Genomic DNA, 12,783 nt, shown 5'->3' with positions numbered 1-12,783 from the left:
TGATTAATGTAATTTAAGAAGCAGTAAAGCATTTGTGTAAGAATTCTAGCTCTTTCTGGAGCCAACATGTCTATGTTTTAGCTGTTATCATTCTGTGATGTTTATAATAATGCAGAATTGTCTTCTCTTCTGCATAAACAAAAGACATTCAGGTCAGAAGGGCGTGTGGCGTGACATCGCCATCTACTCCTGTAGTAGCATGACAAAGATCACATGACAATCATCTCACAATTGATAGGTTCAGAACAAGTCATGTGACATTGTCCATCTAGGTGAAAAATAGGCTCACATTTAGCATGGGGAATTTGCCTGTAGTCTACAGACCCCAATGGATAGCCTACTAGTAAGTATATAGATGTATAATGGGCTTGTTGATTGATCTCTAGCATCTGAACCCGTATCATTTGGATTCATCTGCTCAGTCGATCTAACATTGTTGGCGAGCCAGCCAGGAGGTGAATCCACTTGTTGGTTTTATTAATATGGACAGAAACCGCAAGAGCTGCCTGGGAGACAAAGTGTTCCAACAAACCAGAATGCAGCACTTTAAATGTAGAGATTTTGCAGTATGGGAGAAGATGTCCTTGGATCCTTCCGGAAAGGTCCGACTGCTTTTGGCCCTTGGACATTTAGCCTTCCCGGGTCCTGGGGGCAGTGCCAGCTTTTCAAAAAGCTTTTACTGATCTCGTGTCATAACTTGAGCTGGTGATGTTTTCATGGGAGACCTGAAAACAGGAACAGACCTACTTTCCCGGCAGAAACATGAGCCAGAACGGCATGACGTGAATACCAAGTCAATGCTGCCAGTTTTCCCCCTTCGAGCAGTGGCAAGACATACACCAATCTCTGAAGGTGGCAGGACAAGTTGAGAAGGCTGTTAAAAAGCATACGGGATCCTTGGCTTTATTAATAGAGGAATAGAGTACAAAAGCAAGGGAGTTATGCTAAACCTTTATAAAACACTCGTTCGGCCCCAGCTGGAGTATTCTGTCCAATTCTGGGCACCACACTTTAGGAAGGATGTCGAGGCCTTGGAGAGAGTGTAGAGGAGATTGACCAGAATGGTTCCAGGGAGGAAGGACTTCAGATACATGGAGAGACTGGAGAAGCTGGGATTGTTCTCCTTAGAGCAGAGGAGGTTAAGAGATTAAATTGAGGTGTTCTAAATCATGAATGGTTTTGATAGAGTAAATAAGGTGAAACTGTTCCCAGTGGAAGGAGGGTCGGTAACCAGAGGACACAGATTTAAGGCGATTGGCAAAAGAGCCAGAGGGGAGAGGAGAAGAATGTTTTTATGCAGCGAGTTGTTGTGATCTGGAATGCGCTGCCTGAAAGGGCGGTGGGAGCAGATTCAATTGTAACTTTCAAAAGGGAATTGGAGAAATACTTGAAGGGAGAAATTTGCAGGTTTATGGGGGAAGAGCGGGAGCGTGGGACTAATTGGAGAGCTCTTTCAAAGAGCCGGCACAGGCACGATGGGCCGAATGGCCTCCCTCTGTGTTGTCAGATTCTATGATTCCAAGTCATCCAATCAGCAGTAAGCTCACCTTTATTTAAATTCCCGAGTCCCATCGCAGCTTGATCGACAATTCATAATTTACACAACGTTTTCTATGATAAATATTGCGCGCTTATTATTTTGGTATCAGTCGCTCAGAATGCACAGCATACCTCGCGACAGACACACAACCAGAGTCTCTGCAGTCAGACCCCAGGGTTTGAACGACAGGTGTGTCGCAGCCTCCGAACCGGCGAAGACGGTTTGAATCCAGGGCGGGGGGGGCGTCCCAGAGAGGTTGAGGGGGCGGAGTTAGCGGGTCCCACAAAATCTATCCGTACGACTCGCATGGCCACAGCGGTCCTGAGGAGCGGGATTTCCTGAACCAGAGGGGCAAATGTCCTCTTAACATAGAAACATAGAAGATAGGAGCAGGAGTCGGCCATTCAGCCCCTCGAGCCTGCTCCGCCATTCAGTGAGATCATGGCTGATCTTCTAAACTCAGTACCCGGTCCCTGCCTTCTCCCCAGATCCCTGGATCCCTTTAGCCTTAAGAAATATATCTAACTCCTTCTTGCATATATTTAATGAATTGGCCGCTACTGCCTTCTGTGGTAGAGAATTCCACAGGTTCACCACTCTCTGGGTGAAGAAATTCCTCCTCATCTCTGTCCTAAATGGCTTACCCCTTATCTTTACCTCTTCACCCCCCCTCCCCACAACCCCTCCCTCAGACAGCCGCAGGAGGGATGTCACTCCCTGCCTCGAGGTGCTTGTCTCACTGAGTGAGTGAGTGGGTTTAGAAATACTGAAGAGAAAAAAATCCTTCAATGGTGAAGTGGGTTCGCAGCCCAGGGCCTCAGTCACTGGGATTTTAGAGAAGAATTAAAGAGATCGTTCCACACTGAAATTGAAGTCTTCACATCTGCTTTTAACATGTTCCGGTAATATTCCTCTGTTGACTATTTTACTGTAAACTCACGGTTTTGCCTCAAATGCGGTTAGTCCCAAGCAGCGCACATTAAGTGAGGGTTCTGGCACTCACTCGCAAGGCTTCAGCCCAGTTCAGTTCAGCATTGCTCAACATTAATGGCCGGAGGCCATTTCCACTTGTTGGGAGAGACTGGCTTCAAATCATGGGGAGGAGGCTGGCCCGAGGGCAACAGGGTTTTGGTTTCAAACAAATATCTTAGAATGGCGAGCTTCTATACCACAATAAAACCCTACCTCACCTCTCTCTGTATACAATATAACACGAAGCTGGTAGAACAGCTCTCTGCCTACAGCATATTGCACAACCGTTAAACAGACAGGTCCTGATGCTTTCACTCTTTTAGAACTACAATATTTGAACTTTAAATTAGGATTAGCAAGTACGGAGCATTGTTGATGAATAAACATGTTGCATTAGCTGCCGATCGCCATCAAAAAGACGCAGGATCACCCCCAACGCTAACCTGAGTTGTGGTACAGCTGACTGGATATCTCGGAGACCCTAAAACAGCAGTCCCCACCCCTCGCTTCTTTCCCCAGTGTCTCTGACCCCCAGAACTGCCCGCCCACATACTGGGACTATTTTACTAAACTCATTTGACCACGTTAATTATATTCAGCTCATTTTGTGTAGGGCTTCAATCAATTTCAATGGCCCAAGGGGTTACAGGGTGTCGAGATCTGCGCAGGGTCAGAGAGCAGTTGTTGTGTATATGTAAACGTCATGCTGCAATTACACCCTCCCACCAGTAGTGGCTCTGCAGCACCATGAGACAGGAAGTGTCAATCTGGGACACAGTTACAAGGGCTGTTTTATAAATGTGGCCACAGGAATTTATAATGGAAAAGTTAGCAAGGGCTGGTGTGCCGAGGGCGCGAGTAGCGGAGCTCCTGTTGAGCAATGCCCACCCCTCCACAGTTCAAGGCAGAGGTTCTGTCTCCTGCACTGTGAGAATCATAGACCAGCTCCTCTCTCCTGGCACAGTGCCTCCTGTCGGCCAATCGTGGTGGTGCTGCTCCGGCACAGACTATTGACCAGCCAAAGCGGACTTTATCCCATTTCCCCCTCGAGTGAAAGAGGCAGCGTGGGAAATACATCAATAAATAAAGAGTCACAAACGATGAACTGGCAGAATATCTTTGGATAAACAAAGTCCCACAAGAGTCACTCTGATCGAGAAAGCACAACACAGGTTCAATCGCACTCACTGCGACACAGACTGTGGTGCTGGTCAAACCTGTGGGCTGGGAGGGGGTAGAGGAATGGGAGTGGGGGTGGGTGGGGGGGGGGGGGTAGGTAAGGGTGGTGGGTGGGAGGGGTGGCGGGGAACGGTAACCCAACTCCTGAATCACTTGCATTTGGTTCATTGCACAAAAAGACAGGGATGAGGAAAGGGCCCTCAGCCCATCCTTCTCATCCCCCAACACTCCCATCGAAGCCCATCCTTCTCATCCCCAACACTCCCATCGAAGCCCATCCTTCTCATCCCCCAACACTCCCATCGAAGCCCATCCTTCTCATCCCCCAACACTCCCATCGAAGCCCATCCTTCTCATCCCCCAACACTCCCATCGAAGCCCATCCCTCCAGTCTCCTAACTCTCCCATCGAAGCCCATCCCTCCAGTCTCCTAACTCTCCCTGTATTGCGAATACGCCCAGCAATTTTTGTCTCCATTAGTTTGCTCTCAATTTTCTTTGCACTAATACCCACTTACATTCTTTACTCCTAATGTCTCGTCTGACTTTGAAATAATGACTCTACGGTTTCACCTGAGCAATGAGCAGGGGTCCTCGCCCCCGGATGTGTGCGAAGAGACAGGACAGGAGCCGCCCCATCGCCTGCCCGAGGTGTCCCGGTGGAATCGGCGCGACGCTCCTCTGTGAAAGGGTCAAGAGGCCAGAGGGGTGGAGCAGGCGGGAAACAAAATGTGGGCACGACCCCATCGGCAACAAGCAGCCTCTCGCGAGGCCCGTATTGGGCAATTTGTTGCTATGGTGATGAGGCTGCGGCAGGCCAGGGCTTGCCGGTTAAACGCCCAAAGCTTTCTCTCTGAACGCACTTTATCGAACTTGTGGCGTCACAAGCGCTCAAAGCAATTCAGAGAAATTTGAATAAATGTACGTTGAACTGAAGAAGTCACAGCTCTATCAGTTAGAGGTCTGTGTCCAGGCTTGACTGTAGTAAACCCCCTCCCCCTTGTCCCAATGTGCTTATTGGATGTGCAGATTATTCCTGTTCCCTCATCCAGATTTGGAATGTTTATAGTTGCCTTTTGAAGTCCGCCAGACACTTCCACGTAACACTGATTCCTGGGGGCGGGCTCCACTGGACACAAAGGAAAAGGAAGTTCTTGGACTGTGAGTGAGCTGGAATGAACTTGTTGCTAATCAACCTAATAAGATTATATTTTGCAAAGAGGTTACTAAATTAAAGGCCACCTTTACCGTGGCAGCAAGGTGTATAGACAGTGTCCAGAATCATTAGTACGGGAGTCCCCTCAGAATGCTGTAGTGTTTTGCTGCCAAGGTTGAGTGACTCCACTCTGAGTTTCCGTGGCTTTGTATGTCCAATGGTCACTAGGCCTCAGCCCCAGGCCTATCCGATCTGGATTGCCCCCGAGTACATGGTCAGCAGCAGCATGATTGTGAATCCGGTCAGCAGGCCTGCATTTTGTATTCCGAACACCACCAGCGAGGTCGATTCCTCTCCGTCCTCTCCTTTGCTCACTTCGTTCATCTCTGGGAACTGTTGAGGCAGACGGTTGAAGAGGGTTAGACGGGAATTCACTTAACATTGAGTTATCTCACCGATTGTTCGAAACACGAGACCGAGCCGGGCCCAGGCCTGAAACTCGCTGTAGCTGTGTGTCATTCAACAAACTGTGATTGGTACTCGGGCCTGTGTAAAGGGCCCCGCGTACAGTGATATGAACTCGGGCCTGTGTAAAGGGCCCCGCGCGCAGTGATACGAACTCAGGCCTGTGTAAAGGGCCCCGCGCGCAGTGATACAAACTCGGGCCTGTGTAAAGGGCCCCGCGCGCAGTGATACGAACTCGGGCCTGTGTAAAGGGCCCCGCGCGCAGTGATATGAACTCGGGCCTGTGTAAAGGGCCCCGCGTGCAGTGATACGAACTCGGGCCTGTGTAAAGGGCCCCGCGCGCAGTGATACGAACTCAGGCCGGTGTAAAGGGCCTGGCTCCTTCCCCAAGGGCCTTTACTGGAAGAGGCCTCACACAGGCCGCGGTCTGTATTTGAACGGCAGCACCGGTGTTTCTGGAGCAGTGGCCTGCCTTTACTCACCATGTCTGCCAGTGCGATGTAGAGGAACATCCCGCCGGCCAGAGCGAAGATCCAGCTGGGGGAGAAGTGGCTCCCGGCGAGGATGCCAAAGGCCAGGCCGAGGTAGCAGCAGCAGGCCGACAGGAAGTTGAAGAACAGGGCCTGCTGGAGGCTCATGCCGGCGTTCAGTAAGATCACAAAGTCACCTGGGAGAAAGAGTGAGAGAGTGTGAGTGTGAGGAGAGCGAGAGAGCGAGTGTGAGGAGAGAGAGTGAGTGTGAGGAGAGAGAGAGAGAGAGAGAGAGAGAGAGAGAGAGTGTGAGAGAGAGAGAGAGAGAGAGTGAGTGAGAGTGTGAGAGAGAGAGTGTGAAGAGAGAGAGAGAGAGAGAGAGAGAGAGAGAGAGAGAGAGTGTGTGAGTTAGGAGAGAGAGAGAGAGAGAGAGAGAGAGAGAGAGAGAGAGAGGCCCATCACCCAAACATCAACACAAGGGACCTCTATGACGAAATACATCTACTCAAACAGCGGATGTGGATCTTCGCAAAAAACCTCAAACACTGCCAAAAGACGCATCCCTCCCACCCCCTCTACCATTGGGAGCCCTAACCCAAACAGGACCACCACTGTCCCCCACCCCCCTATACAAAACCAACAACAGAACCGTGCTTTTGTACCTGACCCCAGACCCCCCTCTAGACCACAGACTGTAGACCAAGAACTGAGAAAGATCAGGACGATGATAAGCACCCTGATGGAAAGCCGGAGAGGAATGCACTAAATTATTAATATTGTTATTTTATTACTATTATTAGATAGCAGTATGTGCATGCCTCATGAAATTTATACTAAATCGTCATTTAGCATTCTAGAAACTAGTGTTTTCACACTCGTCCCACAAAATAGGTCCATTTTATTTCGTTTTTTGAACTATATAAATGCGTTCTTTCCACATAAGCTGCTGGAATATCCAGGGTCTCCGCTCCTCAACTTTTGGGATGAAGAGTACAGACCCTGAATTCCTAAAAGCTATAAAAGACATTGATATAATTGTGTTAACAGAAACATGGTGCCAAAAGGACGTGCCCACCCACTGTCCTCCAATGTACCATGAAATCATTGTGCCCTCAGTAAAGAACACTAAGACACGCAAGGGCAGAACCTCCGGGAGAATCTTGGTGTGGTATAAAGGAGAACTGGACAAACACATCTCACCGATAAAACAGGGAAAATCACATGTATGGCTATAATTAGATAAAAATATAGGAATAACAAAAAAAGATGTCTACTTATGTGCGATCTACATACCTCCAATAGAATCGCCATATTTTGAAGAGGAGTTATTTGATACTCTCCACATGGAAATCAGCCATTTCCAGGCCAAAGGAAAGGTGCTACTATGTGGGGACCTAAATGCAAGGACCGGATGTGAACCCGACTTCATAGACCCACAGGGCAACAACCATGTGTTTGGCCAGACCCCTTTATATGTCACACCAGCCATCGCAAATCGGAACAACCTTGACTGAAATAAATAAAAGCGGTAGGGAGGTAGTGCAACTCTGCCGAGCCTTAGGCCTGTACATAGTTAACGGTAGGTTCAGAGGGGACTCCTTAGGGAGACTCACATATTCCTCAACTCTTGGGTCTAGTGTGGTGGATTATACAATCACTGACCTGGACCCCTGCGATATCAACGCATTCACTGTCAGGCAGCAATCCCCCACCTCAGACCATAACCAAATAAATGTGTACCTTAAACTCTCTGCCCAAACTACAGACACAAAAAAGGAACCCAGTAAGCTCCATAAAATAAACCAGACATACAGATGGGCCCCAGACAGTGGAGATAAATTCATCACAGCACTAAATTCACCTGATCTCACAAGTAAAATATCAAAATTTAAAGAAAATCTATATGAGATCACCAGAGATGGTGTAAACATGGCCATAGACGATATAAATAGGATCTTCCATGAGGCAGCTGTAAAAGCCGACCTTGTGAAACAGAAGAGGAAACGTTACAAAAGACAAAATAAAAATGAGAAATGGTTTGACCACGAATGCAAAAATGCCAGAAAAGACCTGAGAAAAATATCAAACCAAAAGCATCGCCAACCAAACAATCCAGACCTACGTATTAGATACAATGAGACCCTCAAAAGATATAAACACACCATTAGGAACAAAACACAAAATTATACCCACAAAATACTCGAAGAAATTGAAAACTCCATTAATCCAAATCAATTCTGGGATATGTGGAATAACCTGAGTACAACACAATTGCAAGCATTACCAATCCAAGATGGCGACATCTGGAGAACACATTTTGAAAACCTCTACAAAGACATCCCAATAAACGAAACAAACCCAAGTCAACATCATGTCACAGAAAAACTCCACACATTAGAAGCAACAATTAAAGACAACCAAAACCCTCTAGACTCCCCAATCACATGGAAAGAACTGGCCACAAAAACAAAATCTCTCCACCTAAAGAAAGCCTGTGGTCCAGACAACATCAAAAATGAAATGCTCAAGTTCAGCAATATGGAGATGCAGGGTGCTGTACTCAAGTTATTCAACATCATATTACGTTCAGGCTGTTTTCCCGATATCTGGTGCCAAGGACTCATCTCTCCCATATATAAAAGTGGAAACAAATCAGACCCAAATAACTACCGCGGCATCTGTGTCAACAGTTGTCTAGGGAAGTTATTCTGCGGTATTCTAAATAGTAGATTACTGGATCTTCTTAACAAACATAATATCCTTAGAAAAAATCAAATAGGCTTTCTTCCAAAACACCGCACCACCGACCATATCTATACCCTTCACACTCTCATTGGAAAACATATACACCAAACAAAAAATGGGAAAATATTCGCTTGTTTCATTGACTTCAAGAAAGCCTTTGACTCTATCTGGCACGAAGGGCTCTATTATAAACTTCTTCAGTGTGGAATAGGGGGCAAAGTCTATGACCTTATTAAATCGATGTATCTGAAAAATAAATGCGGTGTCAAAATTGGAGACAAACGCACCGGTTTCTTCACCCAGAGAAGAGGCGTCCGGCAGGGCTGCAATTTGAGCCCGACCCTGTTCAACATATACATAAATGAATTAGCAGACATGCTGAAGCAAAGCGAGTCACCGGGTCTCTGTCTCCTGGATGGAGAAGTGAAATCCCTGTTCTATGCGGACGACCTGGTTCTGCTGTCTCCCACAGAACAGGGATTACAGCAACAATTAGACCTACTCGACAAATACTGCCAAAATTGGGCCCTAACAGTAAATCTAAAGAAAACCAACATCATGATTTTTCAAAAAAGGCCCAGGTGTCAGGAAAACAAATGCCAGTTTACTCTCAGTGATACCATCATAGGACACACTATGAGCTACACTTACCTTGGTCTAACCATTACAGCATCAGGGAGCTTCAGCATAGCAGTGAATGCACTAAAAGAAAAAGCCCGAAGAGCCCTATATGCAATAAAAAGAAAATTCTACAACATCCAAATCCCAATCAAAATCTGGCTCAAAATATTTGACAGCATAATCCTGCCCATCGCGCTGTACGGTAGTGAAGTATGGGGCCCGCTCAATCACCATAGCTACACTAAATGGGAAAAACACACAATAGAAGCCCTACATGCAGAATTTTGCCGAAGCATTCTTCGCACCCAAAGGAAAACACCAACAAATGCATGCAGAGCCGAACTAGGCAGATACCCACTGATAATAAACATCCACAAACGAGCACTAAACTTCCTAAATCACCTCAAATCTAGCTCCCCAGACACCCTTCATTTTAAAGCCTTCCAGACCCAAGAGCTAAACCCAGAAAAGAGTCCCCTGAGTCAGCTGCTACTGAAACTAAGTACTCCTACTCAGCCGGACCCTGACCAGTCCCAGACCAACACTGCCGTCCAAACACCAATCCGAGTGAACCAAATCATTAAACAATGCAAAGAAACCTACCTGGAACATTGGAACAATGTAACCAAAAGCCAAAGCAGATTAGAATGTTACCGGGCCCTAAAAAGAGAATATAAACTGGCAGACTATCTCTCGACCATCAGAGGCACAAAACAGAGACAGACCCTCACCAGGTACAGACTAAGCGACCACCAACTGGCAATTGAAAAAGGAAGATACAAGAAATCCTGGCAGCCTAGAGAGAATAGAATATGTGATCAATGTCTGGCCGGCGAGGTTGAGACAGAGATGCATTTCCTCCTAAAATGCGAAAAATTCAACACAACAAGAAACATACTATTTGACAAGCTCAGCCAAACAACCCCAGGTTTCAAAGAATTGGATGACCTGTCAAAATTAAGATTAGTCCTGGGAGAAGGAGACAGACCATACCTTGGTGCCAAATATGTAACAACATGTCACAACCTGAGGACTGTTTAAAATTAATACTGAATGTACCCAACGATGTTCAACGACTTTAAATTAATATTGTTTAAACTAATATTGTATGTACCCAACGAAGGTCAAAATTGTTTGACACCTACAGAATGTTGGAAAACTGTACTTTTTGTTATGTAAGCTTTGGCAATATGGTTCCCTGTAAACTTTCATGCCAATAAAGCATTTGAATTGAATTGACAGAGAGAGACAGAGACAGAGACAGAGAGACAGAGAGAGAGACAGAGAGAGACAGAGACAGAGAGAGAGACAGAGACAGAGACAGAGAGAGAGACAGAGACAGAGACAGAGAGACAGAGAGACAGAGAGACAGAGACAGAGACAGAGAGAGAGACAGAGAGAGAGACAGAGAGAGAGACAGAGAGAGAGACAGAGAGAGAGACAGAGAGAGAGAGACAGAGAGAGAGAGACAGAGAGAGAGAGACAGAGAGAGAGACAGAGAGAGAGACAGAGAGAGAGACAGAGAGAGAGACAGAGAGAGAGACAGAGACAGAGAGACAGAGAGACAGAGAGAGAGAGAGACAGAGAGAGAGAGAGACAGAGAGAGAGAGAGACAGAGAGAGAGAGAGACAGAGAGAGAGAGACAGAGAGAGAGAGAGACAGAGAGAGAGACAGAGAGAGAGAGAGACAGAGAGAGAGAGAGAGACAGAGAGAGAGACAGAGAGAGAGAGAGACAGAGAGAGAGAGAGACACACACAGAGAGACAGAGAGACAGAGAGATCCCCCCTCTCAGACCATAACCAAATTGATGTGTACCTTAAACTTTCTGCCCAAACTACAGACACAAAAAAGGAACCCAGTAAGCTCCATAAACTAAACCAGACATACAGATGGGCCCCAGACAGTGGAGATAAATTCATCACAGCACTAAATTCACCTGATCTCACAAGTAAAATATCAAAATTTAAAGAAAATCTATATGAGATCACCAGAGATGGTGTAAACATGGCCATAGACGATATAAATAGGATCTTCCATGAGGCAGCTGTAAAAGCCGACCTTGTGAAACAGAAGAGGAAACGTTACAAAAGACAAAAAAATGAGAAATGGTTTGATCGCGAATGCAAAAATGCCAGAAAAGACCTGAGAAAAATATCAAACCAAAAGCATCGCCAACCAAACAACCCAGACCTGCGTACTAGATACAATGAGACCCTCAAAAGATATAAACACACCATTAGGAACAAAACACAAAACTATACCCACAAAAGACTTGAAGAAATTGAAAACTCCATTAATCAAAATCAATTCTGGGATATGTGGAATAACCTGAGTACAACTCAATTACAAGCATTACCAATCCAAGATGGTGACATCTGGAGAACACATTTTGAAAACCTCTACAAAGACATCCCAGTAAACAAATCAAACTCAAGTCAACATCATGTCACAGAAAAACTCCACACATTAGAAGCAACAATTAAAGACAACCAAAACCCTCTGGACTCCTGGCCACAAAAACAAAATCTCTCCACCTAAAGAAAGCCTGTGGTCCAGACAACATCAAAAATGAAATGCTCAAGTTCAGCACTATGGAGATGCAGGGTGCGGTACTCAAGTTATTCAACATCATATTACGTTCAGGCTGTTTTCCAGATATCTGGTGCCAAGGACTCATCTCTCCCATATATAAAAGTGGAAACAAATCAGACCCAAATAACTACCGTGGCATCTGTGTCAACAGCTGTCTAGGGAAGTTATTCTGCAGTATTCTAAATAGCAGATTACTGGATTTTCTTAACAAACATAATATCCTTAGAAAAAATCAAATAGGCTTTCTTCCAAAACACCGCACCACCGACCATATCTATACCCTTCACACTCTCATTGAAAAACATATACACCAAACAAAAAATGGGAAAATATTCGCTTGTTTCATTGACTTCAAGAAAGCCTTTGACTCTATTTGGCACGAAGGGCTCTATTACAAACTTCTTCAGTGTGGAATAGGGGGCAAAGTCTATGACCTTATTAAATCGATGTATCTGAAAAATAAATGCGGTGTCGAAATTGGAGACAAACGCACCGGTTTCTTCACCCAGAGAAGAGGCGTCCGGCAGGGTTGCAATTTGAGTCCGACCCTGTTCAACATATACATAAATGAGTTAGCAGACATGCTGGAGCAAAGCGAGTCACCGGGTCTCTGTCTCCTGGATGGGGAAGTGAGGTCCCTGTTCTATGCGGACGACCTGGTTCTGCTGTCTCCCACAGAACAGGGATTACAGCAACATTTAGGCCTACTCGACAAATACTGCCAAAATTGGACCCTGACAGTAAATCTAAAGAAAACCAACATCATGATTTTTCAAAAAAGGCCCAGATGTCAGGAAAACAAATACCAGTTTACTCTCAGTGATACCATCATAGGACACACTATGAGCTACACTTACCTTGGTCTAACCATTACAGCATCAGGGAACTTCAACATAGCAGTGAATGCACTAAAAGAAAAAGCCCGAAGAGCCCTATATGCAATAAAAAGAAAATTCTACAACATCCAAATTCCAATCAAAATCTGGCTCAAAATATTTGATAGTATAATCCTGCCCATTGCGCTGTATGGTAGTGAAGTATGGG

General features: G+C 45.8%; 1 protein-coding gene across 3 annotated transcripts in view; it reads right to left on the bottom strand.

Moving 5' to 3' along the window:
- Positions 1-1,531: 1,531 nt before the first annotated feature.
- slc39a14 (solute carrier family 39 member 14) overlaps positions 1,532-12,783 on the bottom strand; it is a 56,322-nt gene continuing 45,070 nt past the window's right edge. For all 3 annotated transcript variants that reach the window (XM_085970877.1, XM_085970879.1, XM_085970878.1), the window contains exons 9-10: positions 5,794-5,978; positions 1,532-5,239 (exon numbers count right to left, since the gene is read on the bottom strand). In XM_085970877.1, coding sequence (XP_085827003.1) covers positions 5,090-5,239; positions 5,794-5,978 — 335 coding nt within the window. In that variant the 3' untranslated portion in view covers positions 1,532-5,089. The remainder of the gene's footprint in view (positions 5,240-5,793; positions 5,979-12,783) is intronic.

This window comes from Somniosus microcephalus, chromosome 30, assembly GCF_052327205.1.
Source record: "Somniosus microcephalus isolate GS21.2 chromosome 30, FLI_Smic_1.0, whole genome shotgun sequence".
In the NCBI taxonomy this organism is placed as follows: domain Eukaryota; kingdom Metazoa; phylum Chordata; class Chondrichthyes; order Squaliformes; family Somniosidae; genus Somniosus; species Somniosus microcephalus.
This window is presented reverse-complemented; position numbering and strand designations above follow the sequence as displayed.